General features: G+C 44.2%; 1 protein-coding gene and 1 non-coding gene across 2 annotated transcripts; one reads left to right on the forward strand and one right to left on the reverse strand.

The window, feature by feature from the left end:
- Positions 1-6806: 6806 nt before the first annotated feature.
- LOC131614603 (uncharacterized) lies at positions 6807-7544 on the reverse strand. The gene has a single exon (XM_058886167.1). The coding sequence runs from the start codon at positions 7542-7544 to the stop codon at positions 6807-6809; it is 738 nt and encodes a 245-aa protein (XP_058742150.1).
- Positions 7545-20006: 12462 nt separating this feature from the next.
- LOC131615343 (small nucleolar RNA R71) lies at positions 20007-20113 on the forward strand. Its single transcript, XR_009287763.1, has one exon. It is a non-coding gene; the product is annotated as a small nucleolar RNA R71 (small nucleolar RNA).
- Positions 20114-20959: the final 846 nt, after the last annotated feature.

The raw sequence follows: 20959 nt of genomic DNA on the forward strand, positions 1-20959 counted from the left end.
TGTGTTCGTGTTTTTATGTTAAGTTAACCTTCTCTCGGTGGAGGGCCTCGGCCATAGATCAACGAATTCTTCGAAGGGGTTTGGTCGGTGGCTCTGTTGCTCGCCGTTCCACCCTTTCACTTGCATCGCGGTGGAAGGGTGGATTTGATGATCGATCGAATTCATTTTTTCCTTCTGCATGCAGGTGAATCAGGCTCGATGTCCAGCTCGGGGTCCAGCTTAGGGGTGCTCGCGGTGCGGTTTGGGCGGTTTTGACGAAATAATAGTGCGGTTTGGTTTGGTTCGGTTGGCTTTTAAAAAAAATCCGAACCAAACCAAACCAAACTAATGCGGTTTGGTTCGGTTCGGTTGGTTCGGTTTTTTACAAATATTTTATCGAGCCATACATACACATATAGATGATAACATAATTTTGTATTTATACATTCATACACTATCAAATAACAACAAAACTCGTCATATTTTGACAACAATTTTCCATTTAATATGTAAAAATTAAATTAGACAAAAGTGGAATATTAAACATAAAATAATAGCATAAAACAATATAAAAATTATTATAACGAAACAAAAAAATAGAAGAGACGAAAGATTAGTGAAAGTGAAAAAGAAAAAAAAGTGTTGAGAGATTAGAGAAGAAGATATGCGATAAAAACGAAACTGAAATACGGAATATTTACATAAAAATGAGAAGGTGAAAAAGAAAGAATATAAGAGAGTAGAGATTATAGAAGAAGAAGGAAGATGTATGTGGCAAAGAAGGTGCGATAATGTTATTAGAGATTTTAGAAGATCGGGACTGAAATTATGTGTAAGGATGAGAAAATTGTTCGTAATCATAATGCTAATGTATAATAAGTTTAAGTTTGGGTTGGATGTGAGTTAGTAAAATTTAGGTTGTAACATAGTGCGGTTTGATTCGATTTGGTTCGGTTTACAAAATACAAACCGCAAACCGAACCGAACCGTGCGGTTTTGTAAAAACTGACCCAAACTAATCCGAACCAAATGCGGTTTTTTGCGGTTTCGGTTTGGTTTGGTTTGGTTTGCGGTTTTCTATTGGGTTGGTTTGGTTTTGATCACCCCTAGTCCAGCTCCAGTTCTAGCTCGTGGGACGATTCGCAAAATACGAGCGCGAGTAGCTCTGAAATTGAGGAGGTGGAGGTTGAGAGCTCGCACCTTACTGTGATAGAAGAAGGCGACGAGGAGGGGAGGTATTCCAACACTTAGGATATTTTTAACAATTATTGGTTATGCTCGGCCTAGGTTGATTGCCCGGGCGTGTGGTGTACGGTCCGGGTGCGCAGAGCAGGTGTGCGCTATAGCGGGCACGAGACCGCGGTCGGGGCCAAGTGCTCGCGGCGTGAACGATCCCATCGCGAGCTGGGGTTATGCCGTGCAGGTACTGCCACGGAGGGTCTAGGTGTAGAATCCGCCGTGTAGTCGGTCCTACCATTTGATAGGGCAATCCGACCGTTGCTGTCGTGGAGCACTCGCGTTCGTACCAATGACGCGGGTCCATGCCCGGCTACCACCTGTGTTCGATACAGGTATCCGGGGAGCGTTAGGTTGTGTCTAACTGTAATAGCGTCTGAGTTTTTCAGCGTTCCAAGGCCGAGCAAGCTTTTCGCCGAGAAGATTCTCGAGGTAATAGGCGCCATTCTCGGTTTTGTCGTAAACTCGGTATGGGCCTTCCCAATTCGGGGCTAGTTTGCCCTGGCGCGAGTCTTTCATGTTTCTGCGGAGCACTAGGGCGCCGACTTCGAATTCGCGCTTGATGACTTTGGCGTTGTGACGAAGAGCTATCTGTTGTTTTAATTTTGCTTCTCGGAGGGAAGATCCCGTTCGGATCTCCTCAACCATATCGAGCTCTTCCCTCATAGCCTCGTCGTTGAGCTCTTCTTCGAGTGGTGACTCGGTGCGCCGAGAAGGCTCTCGGATTTCCACGGGGATCACGGCTTCGGTGCCGTAGGTTAGTCTAAACGGGGTCTCGCCCGTGCTCGAATGGGGCGTTGTCCTATATGCCCAAAGTACAATGTGTAGTTCTTTGACCCAAGCTTTATTAGCTTCGCCGAGTCTCCTCTTCAGCCCTCGGAGGATGACTCGGTTGGCTGCCTCGGCTTGCCCGTTCGTCTGAGGATGCTCGACTGAAGTGAAATGTTGTTTTGTGCTGAGCTTGGCCACAAACTCTTGGAATTTTCTATCAGTGAATTGGGTGCCATTGTCGGTTATTATAGCCTGTGGTACCCCGAACCGAGCGAGTATGTTTCGTTTATAAAAACGGAGTACGTTTTGAGACGTGATCTTGGCGAGCACTTCGGCTTCTATCCATTTCGTGAAGTAATCCACAGCGACCACTAGGTATTTATTCTGGTATGACCCAACCGGGAATGGTCCGAGGAGATCCATTCCCCAGGTGGAGAAGGGCCAAGGCGAGGAGAGAGATTTAAGCTCGTTCGGGGGAGCTAAATGCATGTCGGCATGACGCTGACATTTGTCGCATTTCTGGACATGTTTTTTGGCGTCTTGCTGCATGGTCGGCTAGTAATAACCGGCTCTGAGAGCCTTTCTCGCTAGTGACCGGCCGCCGAGGTGTTGGCCGTTGATCCCTTCATGAAGCTCTTGAAGTATCTCAAGTGCTTGCGAGGTGTCGACACATTTAAGGAGAGGAATGGAGAAGCCTCGTCGGTATAGTTTATTTTCGACGATAGTGTACGAGCAGGCTCGTCTCTTAATAGCTGAAGCTTCCTTCGCGTCGGAGGGGAGTTCGTCCTTCGCGAGGAAGTTATATACCGGGGTCATCCAGCAATGGTCGTCCCCGATAGCGAATACTTGTGAGCTTGCGCGTTTTTGTCTATGCTCGGTCAGGGCAAGATTTCCTGGATTACCGACTTGTTTCCACCTTTCTTTCTTGTGCTCGCGAGTTTGGATAGTACGTCGGCCCGCGAGTTATGTTCCCAGGGGATATGCTCGACGTTTGCCTTTAAGAATTTTTTCATTTTTTCTTTGACGAGCGTGAGATATTCGGCTAGCACATCGTTTTTGGTTTGGTAATCGCCGCTGATTTGGGACGCGACGAGCTGGGAGTCGGTATAGATCATGACCTCCCGAGCGCCTACATCTTCGGCGAGACGCAGGCCTGCTAGGAGAGCTTCGTATTCGGCCTGGTTGTTCGATGTGGTGAAAGACAAGACCAAGGATACTTCGATGATGAGCCCCTCGTCGTTTTCTAGGATAATGCCGGCTCCGCTCCCCGAGCTGCTTGAGGCGCCATCTACATAGATGGTCCATTTATTTTCGGTGGGAGCCGAGCAGTTAGAAATTGAGGTCATCTCGGATACAAAATTGGCCAGCGCCTGAGCTTTCAGTGCCTTCCTACTCTCGTATTGTATGTCGAATTCGGATAGCTCGAGGGATCATCTCAGCATTCTCCCGGCCATGTCCGGTTGGCTGAGAAGTTGTTTGATGGGTTGGTCTGTCCGGACGACGATGGTGTGAGCGAGGAAGTAGTACCTCAGCCTCCTGGCGGCCGTTATTAGGACCAGCGCGACTTTCTCTATCTGTTGATATCGCACCTCGGGCCCTTGTAGGGCTTTGCTAGTGTATACGGGCTTCTGTCCGTCTTCAGTTTCTCGGATTAAAGCCGCGTTGACCGCCTCGCTTGAGACGGCCAGGTAGAGATACAGAATCTCGTTGTCTCCTGGTCGGGAGAGGACGGGCGGCTTGGAGAGTACTTGCTTAAGGTGGGATAGTGCTTGTTCGCACTCCTCGGACCATTCGAAGGTCGCTTCTTTCCATAGTAACTTAAAAAATGGGAGGGCGTGCTGGGCGGATTTCGCGACGAAGCGGGATAGTGCCGTGAGCATTCCGTTTAATACTTGGATAGATTTTTTATTGTTAGGGGTGGGAAGTTCTGAGAATGCTCGGCATTTATCCGGGTTGGCTTCTATCCCTCGTTCGATTAAGTAGAAGCCGAGGAATTTTCCTGCCCGGACTCCGAAGGTGCATTTCTCTGGGTTGAAGCGCATCTTGCAGGATCTGGCCTGCTCGAATACCCGTTCGAGATGTGTGGTGTGATCGGAGTCTTCTCGAGATTTGACGATCATGTCGTCCATGTATACCTCGAGAGTGTCACCGATCTCTCCTCGGAACACCTTGTTCATCATCCGTTGGTATGTGGCTCCGGCGTTTTTGAGTCCGAAGGTCATTACGTTGTAGTAATAGTTGCCCGACTCGGTCATGAACGCCGTGCATTGCTTGTCGCACCTCGCCATGGGGATTTGGTTGTAACCTGAATAAGCATCCATAAACGATAATAATTTATAGCCGGCCGAGTTGTCGACCTGCCTATCAATGTTAGGTAATGGATAAGCATCTTTGGGACATGCCCGGTTAACATTGGTATAATCAACACACATTCTCCATTTTCCATTAGATTTTTTGACTAGTACAACGTTTGAGAGCCAAGTTGAATACTTGGCCTCGGAAATAAAATTTGCCTCTAAGAGGTCTTTTATAGCTTTCTCGGCAGCCTCCGCTTTCTCGGGAGACTGCCGGCGCCTACGTTGAACTACTGCCTTCGCGGCTGGATCAATGGAGAGGTGGTGGCAGGCGACCTCGGGGTCGAGTCCGGGCATTTCCGCTGCGCTCCAGGCGAATAAGTCGGCGTTGGCTTGGAGACATGCTACGAGCTGCTTCCTTGGTAGATCTGGGATGTCCTTGCCGATCTTTACCGCTTTGTCAGGGTTGTCCCCCAGCGGGATGAGGTCGAAGTCCCCGTCTGGGATAGGCCGGATGGGGTGAGTTACCTTCGGTCTCGTCTCTTCGCCATTCTTTAGCTCTTCGTCTGTGAACCGAGCGTCTAGGTCGACTGAGCTGACGTTTGTTGGTTGATGCTGATCCTCCCGAGGATGTTTGTCTTCGGCCCTCGGCTTCTTGTTGGAGTCGGATGGAGGGGCGATTAGTTGCAGTCCTTATACGGAGGCATCGAAGATCCTTCTGGCGGCTTCGATGTCTGCGTTGATAGTGGCCACTCGTCCCCGTTTTGTGTAGAATTTCATCTTCAGGTGCACGGTCGAAGGGACGGCAGTGAGTTCGGCCAGAGTAGGGCGTCCGATGATGCAGTTGTAGAGGGTCTTGCAGTCGATCACCAAGAATCTCGTCTTGACCCGCCTGGATGCATCCTCCTCCCCGAAGGTGACGATCAGTTCGACGTAACCCCACGGTTTGGTGGTAGCCCCGTTGAAGCCTTGGAGGTCAGAACCCACATAAGGAGTGAGGTGCGAGTCGTCCAGCTGGAGTGTCCGAAAGAGGTGAGAATACATGATGTCGACCGAGCTGCCTTCGTAAACCAGGACTCGTCGGACGTCAAAGTTTGCCATTCTAGCTCGGATGAGCAAGGGAATTGTAGCGTTCAGAGCTCCGCCGGGCAGCTCTTCCAAGTAGAAAGTGATCGGATCTGATTTTCCTCTGAACTTCCGCAGAGTAGGGGCGAGATCCAAGTTGGCGCTGATCAACTCATCGAATTTTCTTTTTACTGAACTGATGGTGAGAGAGCCGGGGTCACCACCGTTGGATATGACCATTGCGGTCGGGAACCCTTCCCACGTGCTGAAGGCGGTCGTCACTCCGACTGAGGGGATGAAATCCTCTGGTCGGGTGATAGACATTGCTACTTGCAATGGTCTACTGTCTGGTGAGTTTCCCTCGTCAGAGTTCTGAGGGGCTTCTCTGCGGGGAGGTTCCCCCTTCCTCGTATACTTCGACAGCCGCCCTTCTTTAATCAGAGTCTCAATGGCGTCTTTGAGATGTATGCATTCGTCGGTTAGATGCCCGTGACTCTTGTGGTACTTACAGTACTTAGATTTGTCGGTCCCCGGTCTGGTGGGATTCGATTTTGGGGGCCGGATGCTGGAGTTCTTGAACTAGGTGTTTTGGCAGTCGGCCAGGATTTTTTCGCGCGAGGCGTTCAGGGGAGTGTAGTCGTTGAATCGACCGGCTGGTCCTCAACGTTCTTTGTTGTCGCGGGATCTATCATCTCTCCTTTTTTCATTTCCCCGACGCGAACTCGAGTTGTCGTAGTTTGAGCTATGGGCAGCATCGTTACCCCTCGACGCCTTTATTGCAGCCGCTTCGCCCTCCTCGAAAGCGATGAAGGCTTGGGCTTTCCGGAGGAGGGCGTTCATGGTGTGCACCTTCTCAATTTTGATAGCCTTCTTGAAGTCGCTTCCGGGGAGGAGTCCCCGTTCCAGGTGGTATCTTTTCATATAGTCGGTTGTCTGTACTTGGACGGGCTCTTTGTTGAACCTATCGAGGTAATCTCGGAGAGGCTCGTCGGCTCCTTGGATCACAGCTTCGAGGTTTGCTTCCGATTTAGGTTGCCGACGGGAGGCTGTGAAGTGGCTCAAGAAGAGTTCCTTGAGTTCGATCCAGGAGTGAATGGAATTGGGGCGGAGGTTTCTGTACCAGGTCATCGCTCTTTTCTTGAGGGTGGTCGGAAAGATGCGGCATTTGATGGAGCCCTTGACGACGTGGTAATCCATGACGGCTTCGATGCTTCTGATATGATCGTCGGGATCGGAGGTTCCATCATATAGATTCAAGGTCGGTGGTTTTTCCATCCCTCGTGGGAGACGAGCTCTTCGGATGCTTTCGGACAAGGGGCTGCGGAAGTCGTCCTCATCGCTAGGTCCGGGGGAGTTTGAATGTCTGCCCCGCTTGGATTTCGTGTGTGTTTTGCCCTGATTTCTGCGGTTGTCCTTCGGAGGGGAATGCTCGCGGGGTTTCAACACAGGCTTGGAGGGGCCTCAGTCGTCCTTCTCGGGTGAGAGGCTCCTCGCTTCAGTGGTTTCAGGTCTCTGGTTTTTCCGGCTCTTTCGTGGTGGAGAGCGAGAATAAGACCTCTGGCGACGGCTCCTCCTGGGTGGGGAGCGAGACGAGGACGAGGAACGCTTGCGATATCTCCTCGGAGGTGAGCGCGAAGAGGAATAGGAACGCGACCGATGGCGTCTCCGCGGAGGGGAACGATATCGTCGCTTCCTTTCCAGCTCGTGGATGCGGTCACCTTGTTGGCGGATGAGACGGTTGGTTCTCTGCAGTTCTTTGAGTAGGAAGATGGCTGTAGGATCAGCGCCCTCGGGGATATTGATCTGCTCTTCCTCGTCTTTGCTACGGACTCTTCGCCTGTCTGAGGTGTGGGTGAACGAGGAGGCAGCATGCCCGTCTCTGGCGTCAGTCTCGTTCTCATTCTGGGGCTGCTCTAGCCCATTATGGGGTCGAGCCTGCTCGTCTTCCCCGTTCTGAACGTGTCCCTCGGGAGGAACTTGTTCAACGTTCTGAACCTGTTGGAGGCCCTGCAGCTGCTGGATGTTCTGGATCTGCTGCCCCCTAGGTTGCGAGGTCTCATGCCTCGGCCTTCTCTGCCCGGCGGGGGTGTGCCGATGTCCTTCCTGCCGACGACGATTCTTCCTCTCGCGGGTGGACTCCTCGATCAGCTGTTGCAGGAGGAAGGGATCAGCATTTGGGATGTTGTTATTGTCAGCCATGACGATCGTGAAAGGATTAGATTTGATGTTTGTTTGTTAAAAAAGGGGAAGCAAGATTCCCACAAACGGCGCCACTGATCGTACCTGATCAGAAGAATCGTCGCTGGCTGCTCGGACTGGATCTTCTAGGAATGAGGAGGGGGTGTACCTGCAAGGTACTCCGATGCCAAAGTGAGTAGACGAGCAAAGGAGTGCAAGTACGAGCTAAAGGTTAGAAAGAAGTGAATACCTGACCCTCTAGTGAAAGAGGGTATTTATAGCCCCCAGCGCTGGGCCATGATCTCGCTACTGGGTTGGACTTCCAAGCCCAACTAGGAGACTGCCAGGTTTCCTGAGCGGAAATATCGGAGGTGCGTGAGTGCCCTCTGTCCTGGTTAACCGCTCCGAAGTCCAAGGGAGACGCGGTCTTTCAGGAGCCACGCTGGCTCCGTATTATTCGGAGGGTTGGATATGAAGGAGCCCTGCAAGGAGCAGGGTCCTCGGCGATGAAGGTGCTCGCGGGAAGCGCCTATACCGGGCATCAGCCAGCTCGCGGGGAGCATGGTGCCGAGCACGAGAGAGACGAGCATGGACCATCGTCGATGAGCAGCTTAGGGCGGTTTGGGCCTCTAAGGCTAAGTGGGCCGAAAGTGGACTGGGCCAAGTCTTGGCCCAGTCCAGAACAGTATCTATCAATATGCCTTATCAATTTGCATCATATAGAAGAAGTCGAGTCCTTAATTAAATGTTGAATCATTTTTGTATCAAGCAATGGATATTGGATCTTCAAAGTTGTGAAAGAGAACAAGTGTGAAAGTTCTCTGATCGCGACTTTACGTGTCTATTAATCTTATGACTGCAAGTGCACAGTCGTGTCGTGTAGTTTTAAAAGATATCAAATCCACAGGGACTATGAATCGATCTACCGTTATCTAAGGTTACTATGTAAAGCTAAGGCTACTAATATTTTGATTGTTTCTAAAGGAGAGTGATTGTGAATATTAAGAAATATAATAATAGACGGATATCAGTATGTATTTCGTTTAACTTTAGGTGATCCGAAGGTCCATTGGCTAATGCATAGTTCGATTAAAAATCTTTATTAATTCAATTGATTAAAAGTCCTCCTCTCAAACTTTCGCTCTGTTGATTCAGACTACTATCCTAACTCGTAATGTACGCTTTCGCCATCCCATTAGATTTTAGAAAAGCTTTTTGGAAGCAACGTAATTAATAAAATGCTCGTTTTATGAAGTTGTTATCTATTTAAATCTCCTAATCTCAAACTTTCGCTCTGTTGACTCGGAACATGCTAATATCCCTAACGTACGCTTTCGCCATCCCGCTCGGGTGTAAAAACATTTTTTAAAAATAAATAAGTTCTAATTAGTTTTAATACGCTTTCGCCATCCTTAAAACTAATGTCCTATGTCTACTATCCAGTTAAAAATCTCAAACTTTCGCTCTATTGATTTTAACCTTTGACCGTCTTAACCCCTCAAACTTTCGCTCTATTGGTTTTAAGACTTACTAATTAAATTAGACATACAAACCAAAAACAAGTGATATTTAATAAAATATAATTAAGCCAATTTATTTCGGATCCCACGGTTAACTTACTTTACATACCGATATCTTAGTTAATTAGCCAGACATATTAATACGGTTAAGCATGCATAAATTAATTTGGTTTATAATAAAAGGCATGTTAAATGGCATATAATATATCATGCAATAACGATAATAAATAAAGCAGTAAATGATAAACCTGAATAAAATAAATTGCAATGGATTGAATCTTGAAGTACCGAACTTCCACCACAGGTTGGCTGGATCGTTCTTCGGAATTAAACGGACAGAAATTTAAAACAAGGAATAAAAAAGGATAAATCTAACGTAAGGATAGATTTATAAAAGGTTCACAACAATTTCCGGTGTAGAAATTGCTGTGAGAAAATAAAATGGTTTAATTGAAAGCAGGAAGAAAATAGCGGTCGCGGAACAATTTCGGCAGCACTTCGTTAGCAGAAAATCGGACGGGTTGAAGTGAAGTATCTGCCTCTATTTATAGGCGAGCCTTTGCAGTTGGAATCCGTGAAATGAGGGACGTTTCTTGACTGGGACTTGGAGACGTGCGTCTCCACTTTTTGAGGGACTCCTTTGAACGACTTGAGACGTGCGTCTCAAGTGGAGAAGATTTAGGAGGATTGGAGACGTGCGTCTCCACTTGGTGACGTGGCAGGGAGTTGTTGGAGACGTGCATCTCCTCTTGCTTGTATGATTTGGGCCACGTGCAGATTTGTTTCTTCGTGGGCTGGACTTGCACTTTGCACATTTGGGCCTTATTTGCACCTCCTTTTCACTTCAGCACCCATTTTTCATCTTTTAGGCACAAATAGTTGTCATTTTAGCTCCATTTCCTCTCCTTTTCATAAATAGTCTCAATAAGAGAGTAAAACCTGAAACAAAGCAAATACTCGCATAATATCATAATAAAACAATATAATAAACGGAAAATGCTATAAATATTTATGGATTTCAAGCTAAATATACGATATAAAATCGTGTTATCAAATTCCCCCAGACTTGAACCTTTGCTTGTCCTCAATCAAAATAATAAGATAAAGATAGGAGGACAGCGAGATGAAATACGCTTCCACCACGTCGTTCGGTCATACTCAGCTACAGATTGTTCTTGTTTGAAAATAATGCTGTAGATCCTAGCAATAAACTTATAGTAGCGACACTAGACAACTCCCAGCGTGCATACCAATCCGAATCATGCCATTATAGCTTGACCTTGACTCGTCATCATGTTTTACCATTTTCATTCGCGCGCAATCACATTAAGCCCATTATCTTGACACGCACATAACAGAGTAGCCGGTTAGTGACTATGATCCTTCTTATGGAGTTCTGGCACATTTATGTGGTATACTCATTTGCGCTCATTTGTAGATTGTGGGGAATCGGGCAATAGTCCTTCCTACCAAGTTCAGTACCAGATAACTTCTGAACCAATCAACAATGAGTTTTTAAATTCTTGTATATGAGATTTGTGACCGTTAGGTTAAATGATCTTGTGAGGATCACCTTACTTAGTAGGCACATTTCTATTAGCGGTTAAACACATAATTATAATTATAAGGATCATACACTTATATTCATCGACTCTCTGCGTATTTGGTGTCTAAGACGGTGCCGACTGCTAGAATAAACTAATAGGGGTTACTTCAAAAATTAAAGTCGATGGTTTCGGTATAAAGGGTATTCAAATTGGTTACGCACACTTGGGGATTTTAGAGTGTCGGGACAATAAGGGTATTGTCTTGAATCTTTATTGATTTCTATGCGTTGAGTATTTGAGTAGCTTCGTACTTCTCGAACGTGTGGGGTTATGCGTTTATCGTTTTGGAGTAAAAATTTTGTTATGGCTCAAGAAAATGGAAGAAATTGTAATAGCCACGGAATTATACATATAAGACTTGAAATTCCATAAATATGCTTTATTGAATTAGAAAAGAAACATTACAAGGAAATGAAATAAACTAAAAGGAAATAATAATAAAGCGAGTAATACAACTCCCCCAGACTTAAATGATGCAGTGTCCTCAATGCATGTGAACTACTCCTCATTGTTGCGGTTGCGGGAACTGCTTGCGCCTCTTGTACGAACACGGTGACGTGTATCAGTAGGAGAACCATTTACACGAATGTTAAGATCATGCAATTGTGTAGCAATTTCGGTGTATTGACCTTCGTTCCTAATAGCGTAGTCACGGTGCTCCTGTTGCATCTCTCGAATGAGCCTTAGTGTTTCGTTTTGATTTGTCTGCATAGCTTGAAAGAGTTGGTCTTGGCGTTGAATAGCAGCATACATGGCATCAAGAGTAATAGGCGGAGGGTTGTTTGGAGGAGGTTGGTTGACATCAGCTTGTTCTTGGTTGAATTCTTATTCCATTGCATCCACAGGCTCATTATGATGTTCAGGTTGGTTATCTTGAGGATTATCATTAATAAGCCTCCAACGCTGAACATAGCGGATGTTGATTTGCTTTGGGCATGGCAGGATGACATAAGGAATTAGAACTTTGTTGACGACCAAAGTGTAGTGGCCATCATGACGGGGTGAAACCAAGTGAGAGTCACGGCAGTAAGTGAGATCGAGGGATTGAGCAGGCATCATAAGATGGGAGAGGGAGATGAGGTCATCACCGAGACCTAAAGCACAGGCCAAGGAGGTAATAATACCGCCAAACAGGAAGGGGTTTGTAGCGGGGGCGTTGATGCAGCCTTGGATGTGTGGGAGCATAAAGGGTGCGGCATTGAAACAGATATTGTTTAGCGCACAGTATAAGAAAAATAATCCATTTTGGTTTACCTTGTGGTTGTTGGATCTTGCAAAAATAGTGTGCCCCAAAACACGTTGAAAATAACGTATAGCAGGGTTTTGAATATGAGAAGCATGTAGAGTCCTCCAACCGGTAGGAATTTCGCCAGTAAGATTAAACCAAAATTCGAAAGCGAGTTCCTCCCATGATCGGCCAATGAGTTCTTGAAAGATTGTGCGGTGAGCATTTGGTGCATTATTAAAATGCAAATACGTAGCTACTGCTTCTTGGTCCAAAGTAAATTCACGGTTAAACATCCGAAATTGGATGCTACCGGTTAAAAGTGGTTGATCAGAAGGAGTGTCGTAATTGAAAGAGCTCAAGAACTCCAAGACGAGCGGCTCATAAGTTGGTACGGGTTCGGTACAAAGATGATGTAGGATAGATTTTGTGAGCAAACGGGTGACACCATCTATGAGACCCAAAGTTTCTAGACATTCGATGTTCATGAATTTCGTGGGAACAACCGAACGTTCATAGAATGCGAGGTATTTGGTTCTTTGAGCATCGTTGTCTTCCTCTCGAAAGATAATGTGTGAAAGGTCGGGACGTGGCCTCTCAGGACGCACACTACGGATGATTGAACGTGGAGGCCTGATGTGTTTGGAGAAAGATAGTGTGGAGAGTAGAAGAATAGAAAATGGTTTGGAGGTTGTGAAGAAAAAAAGTGGTGGTGGTGTGGTTTTATAGTGAGGTTTGAAAATGGTGGAGTTAATATAGAATTAAAATGAAGTTATGGTGGTGTTTGAAGTTTGAATGGAATGGAGAAATGGGAAATGATGTAGAGTTAAAGAGGTGATGATGGAGGATGAATGAGGTTTATGGTGTTTAAATGGAAGAAATAATGGGGAGAATGAAGAATATTGAATGATGAATTTTGAAATTCAAAATTCAAAGAGGGAGAATGTGGTCTGCGTGGTCAAACAGCCTGCTGCCCATGGGAGACGCGCGTCTCAGGCAGTCAGTCTGCTGGGGGACAGAGTATGGAGACGGGCGTCTCCTGTCCTTCACATGCAGAAGGGTGGTCCCACAGAGGTGGGGACGTGCGTCTCCTAGCCTAGGGGAGTGATCTCCACACATGCATTGGTCTAGACAGTTCTGACAGGCATTATACAGTTTGATAAATTGTTCAGAACAGTGTCACATTTTAATACTATAAACAACAAAAAGAATGGTAATCAGAGCTGAATATATTATATGCGTTCAGGAATATATAGCCGTTAATAGCAGTGCAGTATAACACAGTAGCAGTAATGAATACAATAATGCATTTGGAATTAAAACTGGTACTGAGTGTTGATAGAAACAGAATGTAAAAGTGCAGAAAATGAAATTCTAAACTAGAAATTGGAAATTGCTAAAACTAGAAATAAAATCTAATAATCTAAGCGTTAACATCTAGCCACGTCTATTGTTGTGCACATTAGAATAAATGTGTTTGAAAACTTCGTCGAATTGAGCATTGACGGTGTCGATGAAATCGAAGAAATGCATTTGCAGAGTGTGTAGCTCGTTGCGCACATGTTGTACTTCGTGTTGCAGTGCATCGATGGCTTGCCCATGTGTGTTCTGATTAGGAGCAGGCTCGATCCTCGGAGGAGCATTTCTTGGGGCCACTGATTCAGTAGATGCAACAGGTTGTTGTTGCTCAACCTCGACGTCAGTCATGTCTTCAGATTGAATTTCTTGTGAACCAGTAGGAGTTTCAGGCTCATACTCAGGAATGGGTTCATCTTCAGGTAGAGGCTCATATTCAGGAATGGGTTCATCTTCCGGTAGAGGCTCATATTCAGGCACATGATCATCCTCAGGCATAAGTTCGTATTCAGGTTCAAGGTAATCTACGGGTATATTTCCATTCTCATAGTATCCAAGAGGAGTGTCGGGGTCAGAATATTGTTCTGCTACATACATGTCATCATCCAAATGTTCATAAGCTTGTGGTGTCTCTGGAGATGATTCTCTTTCAGGGATTTGACCATAGTAAAGCCAGTTGGCAGGGTTGTGTACACTCGTCCTTGGACTCGGTAAGGTGAACTGATCCAGTACTTTATTATCAATGAGTAAATCAAACTGATCAGGTCCAAGGTTACCAATGATACCTCGATTAAAGCAGAAATGAATGTTCATAGAGTTGTAGGAACCAAAAGGTGTCAATCTAAGTAGTGGTGTTCTCAGACCTATGGCATTTGCAATCATAGTGACAAATCCGCCGATCAGAATAGGTGAAACTTCGTCTTGCATGATGCGCTCGAAGTTTGTTAGCATAAATGCGATGGCGTTGACCGGACGATTCTGAGAGGTGCAGAACATGATGAATAACTCTTCTCTAGAAACTTCAGTGACATTATCGGGTTTACCGAAGATGTAGTGAGCGATGATCTTATGCAAGTATCTGAAAGCAGGGTTATGGATGTTCTCGGATTGAAACTCGTTCTCTTCAGGGTTATCGTTTCCAGTGATCTTGCCCCAAAATCTTTCCAACTCCCAGTATGCAAGACTTTCTTCAGCGACTGTGGTGTATGCATCTGATCCATGAGGTAGTTCTAACATTTCAGCAAAATCTCGGATGCAAAACTGATATTCTAATCCAAAGAGTCAAAAGAGGATAACTCCTTTCCCCAGTCCTTGTCCACAGTTAGGAAGATAAGTCAAAGAGCTCAAGAATTCCAGAGTGAGCTTTCGGTAAGTACTAAACTTGCGGAACAGGTGAGAACCGGTCCAATCAATTTGGTTCAGCAAGTGCATGACGCTTTCTTCGATACCTAGCCTTTCCATAGTCGGATGGTGAGGATAGCGAGTCAAATCCATTTGCCTCTCAGCCAGCTTAGCATATCTCGCTTCTTGCCCTCTACCACGGAACACAACTTCCATATTGTCAACTTCTTGCATCTTGATGAGTTAGTAGTTAAGAAGGCCTATAAGTTGAAAATATTAAAATAAGTTAGAGCTAGGCTAGTGTTGTTTTAAAAGGGAAAAATAAAAAGAAAAATAAAATAAAAAGTGTAACAAGTTATAATAATAATTATAATTATAAAAAGGAAAAATTTTCACGATTTAAAGATAGCGGTTATAATTATAGTAATTATTATAAAATGTAGGAAAAACATAAAAATATAGAGAAATTAAAATAATTCAAAAATAGAATAGAATATTTAAATAAAAATAAAATTAAAAATAAAAATAACAGTGGGTTGTCTCCCACCAAGCGCTTTGTTTTATGTCGTAAGCTCGACGATTTTAAAATAGAAAATCATTTTTCTGAATGAGCGGGCAGCTCGTCAAGTTTAAAAATTTGAATGTTTTCATCGTGTTCGAGATGATGGTAATACTTAAGACATTGCCCATTTACGACAAAAGGTTTGACGGTTTCTCCTTTGATTTCTATCGCTCCGCTCGAAAATATGTTAGTGATTTCGAAAGGACCAGACCAACTAGATCGTAACTTTCCAGGAAATAATTTTAGTCTAGAATTAAATAGAAGTACTTTATCGCCTATGCTAAAATTTTTCCTAGATATACGCTTGTCATGCCATTTTTTCGTTCTCTCTTTATAGATTTTGGCATTTTCGTAAGCGTCTTGTCTAAGTTCGTCTAATTCGTTTATGTCTAGAAGTCGTTTCTCACCAGCGGTAGTGTAGTTTAAATTTAAATTCTTAATGGCCCAATAGGCTTTATGTTCTAACTCTACCGGAAGGTGGCATGATTTTCCATAAACGAGTTTGAATGGGGTAGTTCCAATTGGAGTTTTGAAAGCTGTTCTATGAGCCCATAAAGCTTCATTTAACTTGGATGACCAATCCTTTCTAGATACAGCAACAGTTTTCTCCAATATTTGCTTTATTTCGCGGTTAGATACTTCTACTTGTCCGCTTGTTTGTGGATGGTATGGTGTAGCTATTCGGTGATTTACTCCATATTTTCGAAGGAGTTTTTCAAGGATTCTTGAAATGAAATGAGACCCACCATCGCTAATTACCAGTCTTGGCACACCGAACCTAGGAAAGATGACGTTTTTGAAGAGTTTGATAACTACTCGTGTATCGTTTGTAGGAGAAGCGATAGTTTCTATCCATTTCGAAACGTAATCGACAGCTACGAGTATATATTGATTTCCGAATGATGATGGAAACGGACCCATAAAGTCTATTCCCCAGACGTCAAATATTTCTACTTATAGGATGCCCTTTTGAGGCATTTCGTCATGTCTCGAGATATTTCCGGTTCGTTGGCATCTATCACAGTTTAATACAGCAAAATAAACGTCTTTCCATAGGTTGGGCCAGAAGAGTCCAGATTGAAGGATTTTGGCGCAGGTTCTAGATGTGCTATGGTGTCCTCCACATGGCGCAGAATGACAATGTGTTATTATGCTTCCTATTTCTTCCTCGGGTACACAACGTCTAAAGATTCCATCGGGACCTCTTTTGAAAAGGAGGGGTCGTCCCAATAGTAATGTTTTAGGTCATGGAAAAACTTCTTCTTCTGTTGGTAACTTAGATCAAGAGGAAGTACACCAGCAACTAGGTAATTTACGAAGTCTGCATACCAAGGTGTGTCAGAGCGGGCCAAAGCTACTTCTGCGAAGTTATTGGTTTCAGTGATTGGATGGTATGATTCTGATTCGTTAGCTTCTAACTGAGCGATGAGTCTTTCGTAAGGGAAATCATCGTCAATTGATACTTGTTCGGGTTTCAAATTTTCTAGTCGAGAGAGGTGATCTGCTACGACATTTTCAGTTCCCTTTTTATCTTTAATTTCCAAGTCGGATTCTTGTAATAAAAGGATCCATCTTAACAGTCTAGGTTTGGCGTCCTTCTTGGTTAAGAGGTATCTAATAGCGGTGTGGTCAGTGTATATGATTATTTTGGCTCCTACCAAGTAGGAATGGAACTTATCTAACGCGAATACGACAGCTAATAGTTCTTTTTCTGTCGTGGTGTAATTCATTTGAGCTTCGTCTAGGGTTCTACTCGCATAGTATATGACATGTAGTTTCTTATCTTTTCTTTGCCCTAGAACGGCTCCTACAGCATAATCGCTTGCGTCGCACATTATTTCGAAAGGCTCATTCCAGTCGGGAGGTTGCATAATTGGCGCAGAGATTAATGCTTGTTTAAGCGTACGGAATGCTTCAGTGCATTTATCGTTAAAAATGAATTCGGCGTCTTTCATCAGTAATTCGGTTAAGGGTTTGGTTATTTTAGAGAAATCCTTAATGAAACGTCTGTAAAAACCAGCGTGTCCTAGAAAACTCCTTATTTCTCTGACTGTTTTGGGAGGTTGAAGGTTTTCGATAATTTCGATTTTAGCTTTATCTACTTCGATCCCTCTATCGGATACGATGTGTCCAAGTATGATTCCTTGTCGAACCATGAAATGGCATTTTTCCCAATTAAGGCCTAGGTTAACGCTTACGCATTGTTTAAGTACCGATTCAAGGTTTTCTAAACATGTTTCAAAACTTCCTCCACAGACAGAGAAGTCGTCCATAAAGACCTCCATTATTCCATCTAGGAAGTCGGCAAATATTGCCATCATGCATCTTTGGAAGGTTGCGGGTGCATTGCAAAGTCCGAAAGGCATTCGTCTATAAGCGAATGTACCATAAGGACAGGTAAACGTGGTCTTTTCTTGGTCGTCAGGGTGGATAGGAATTTGGAAAAATCCGGAGTATCCATCCAGATAACAGAAATGTGAGTGTTTAGCTAGGCGTTCGAGCATTTGATCTATGAATGGTAAGGGGAAATGGTCTTTTCTGGTGGCTTTGTTTAGCTTCCTATAGTCAATGCACATTCTCCATCCAGTTTGGGTACGTTGTGCTACAGATTCGCCTTTTGCGTTAGTGATTACAATAACTCCTCCTTTCTTTGGTACGACATGAACAGGACTAACCCATTTACTATCGGATATTGGGTATATGATTCCGGCTTCTAGCAGTTTTTGGATTTCCTTTTTAACCACATCGCTCATAATGGGATTTATTCGTTTTTGATGTTCCCTAGAGGTTTTACAGTCTTCTTCGAGCATAATGCGATGCATACAGAGGGAAGGACTTATTCCTTTCAGATCTGATATGTTATATCCTAGAGCGGTTGGGTATTTTCTTAGGACGGTGAGTAATTTTTCAGTCTCGGTTTGTCCTAAATTGGCGTTAACTATAACTGGTCGGTTAAGTTCTTCGTCTAGGAATTCGTACCTAAGGTCGGTAGGTAGTGTTTTAAGTTCTATAGCAGGTTTCTTAGGCCAAGGTATAGGATCAGGAGTTAATGCCAAACATTCACTCAGGTGGTTATCTTGATATTCCCCACGCCAGTTGTCATCTTCAAAAATTGGCGGTATAGGAATTCTTAGGATCTCGGTTTCCTTATGTGGTTCGGATTTTATTTTATTTACACACTCGTCGATTATGTCGGCAGAGCAGCATGTGTCAATTATAGAAGGTGCTTTTAGGAATTGGGAAAGAATAAATTCGATTTTCTCTTCTCCTACTTCGAAGGTAAGCTTTCCTCGCTTAACGTCTATAATTGCACCAGCGGTTGCTAAGAATGGTCTTCCTAATATGATCGGGATGTTAGAATCTTCTTGGATATCCATTATGATGAAGTCAGTTGGGATGTAGAATTGGCCTACACGCACAGGGATATTTTCTAACATTTCTACGGGGTATTTAACTGAATGGTCAGCTAGTTGAAGAGACATTCTCGTTGCCTTAAGCTCACCCAGATCTAGTTTCTTACAGGTTGAAAGAGGCATCAAACTAACACTGGCTCCTAAGTCGCACAAGGCTTTTTCTATAATAGTTTTTCCTATTACGCAGGGTATAGAAAAGCTACCAGGATCTTTCAGTTTGGGAGGCATGTTATTTTGGATGATAGCGCTACATTCAGCGGTAAGTGTTACGGTTTCGTTATCCTCGAGTTTCTTTTTGTTCGATAGAATTTCTTTCAAGAATTTAGCGTACGAAGGCATTTCAGTTATGGCTTCTGTGAACGGTATGGTTATGTTTAATTGTTTCAGAAGTTCTACAAATTTCTTAAATTGCGCTTCGGTTTTGGATTTAGCTAATCTCTGAGGGTAAGGAATTGGTGGCTTATAAGGTGGTGGTGGAACATAAGGTTTTTCTTTTTCAGGTTCCACTTCGTTGTTGTTCTCATTGGTCTTAGCAGTTTGATCATCAGTTGATGTCTTTTTGGTTTCCTTTGGCTCTTGTTGTGACATGGGTGTGTTTTGAGTTCTAGGATCGATAGGTCCATCGTAGTTCATTCCACTTCGTAGTGTTATCGCGTTCGCATGTCCTTTAGGATTAGGTTGTGGTTGAGCAGGAAACGTGCCAGCAGGGGCAGCAGTAGGTGCTTGTTGTTGAGCTACTTGTGAAATTTGAGTTTCTAACATTTTGTTATGCGTAGCTAAGGCATCTACTTTGTTTGATAATTGTTTTAGTTGCTCGCTATTGTGGATGTTTTGATTTAGGAAGTGCTTATTGGTTTGTTGTTGGGAAGCTATAAAGTTTTCCATCATGATTTCTAGGTTCGACTTCCTAGGAGCGTTTTGAGCAGCTACAGGCGCTTTTTGATAGCCAGGTGGGACAGCAGGTGCTTGTCCAGGCGCGTACAACGCGTTGTTGTTCTTATACGAAAAGTTTGGATGGTTTTTCCATCCAGGGTTGTACGTGTTAGAATAAGGGTTTCCTTGAGCATAATTTACTTGATCAGATGGGATACCAGTAAAGAGTTGACATTCGGCAACTGCGTGTCCAGTTAATCCACAAATCTCGCAGTTAGGTGTTACGGCAGCAGCGGTGGCTGAAGGAGTGATGGTTAAGTTTTCGATCTTTTGTGTTAAAGCGTCTACTTTAGCGTTAACGTGGTCTATACCACTTACTTCGTACATTCCTCCTTTGGTTTGGGTTTTCTCTAGAGCGGCTCGCTCTCCACCCCATTGGTAATGGTTTTGTGCCATGTTCTCTATGAGGTTGTATGCTTCATCATGGGGTTTGTCCATTAGTGCTCCGCCAGCAGCGGCATCTATAGTCATTTTAGTGTTATAAAGGAGACCACCATAGAAAGAATGGATGATCAGCCATGGTTCGAGTCCATGATGAGGGCATAGTCTAAGCATGTCCTTGTATCGTTCCCACGCTTCGAAGAGTTATTCGTTATCTTTCTGGGTAAATCCGTTGATTTGACCTCTTAGCATAGCGGTTTTGCTAGGTGGAAAGTATCTTGCTAAGAATACTTTCTTCAATTCGTCCCATGTAGTTATGGAATTAGAAGGTAGGGATTGAAGCCACGCTCTAGCTCTATCTCTCAAGGAGAAGGGAAAGAGACGTAATTGAATAGCTTCGGAACTAACGTTGTTAGCTTTGACGGTGTTGGCATATTGCACGAACACAGATAAGTGGAGGTTGGGATCGTCTGTAGGGCTTCCAGAGAATTGGTTCTGTTGAACAGCTTGTACCAACGAAGGTTTCAGTTCGAAATTGTTCGCCTCAATCGCAGTTGGTGCGATACTTGAGTGCGGTTCAGCGCGTGAAGGAGCGGTATAGTCTCTAAGAGGACGAATAACAGCCATCTCTAACTTCGGGGTAATTTGATTGATTTGATCAGTAAAGATCAATTCCTGATTAATCGGAATTGGTGCTACTTCGGGAAGGTTGCGAGCTCGACGTTTGACGTTAATGAAACATTCGATCTCGTTAATTCGTTGTATTAAATCTCCTCCTTGTGAACGAGTATTTGGCATACAATCGTCCAGAAAGAAAGGAAAGAATTGCCCTAGTCTCTACGGTGTAACAGTGAGTTACGATATCGACTTAAATAGTCCCCGGCAACGGCGCCAAAAACTTGATCGCGACTTTACGTGTCTATTAATCTTATGACTGCAAGTGCACAGTCGTGTCGTGTAGTTTTAAAAGATATCGAATCCACAGGGACTATGAATCGATCTACCGTTATCTAAGGTTACTATGTAAAGCTAAGGCTACTAATATTTTGATTGTTTCTAAAGGAGAGTGATTGTGAATATTAAGAAATATAATAATAG

Source organism: Vicia villosa, linkage group LG6 (genome assembly GCF_029867415.1).
Source record: "Vicia villosa cultivar HV-30 ecotype Madison, WI linkage group LG6, Vvil1.0, whole genome shotgun sequence".
Taxonomy (NCBI): domain Eukaryota; kingdom Viridiplantae; phylum Streptophyta; class Magnoliopsida; order Fabales; family Fabaceae; genus Vicia; species Vicia villosa.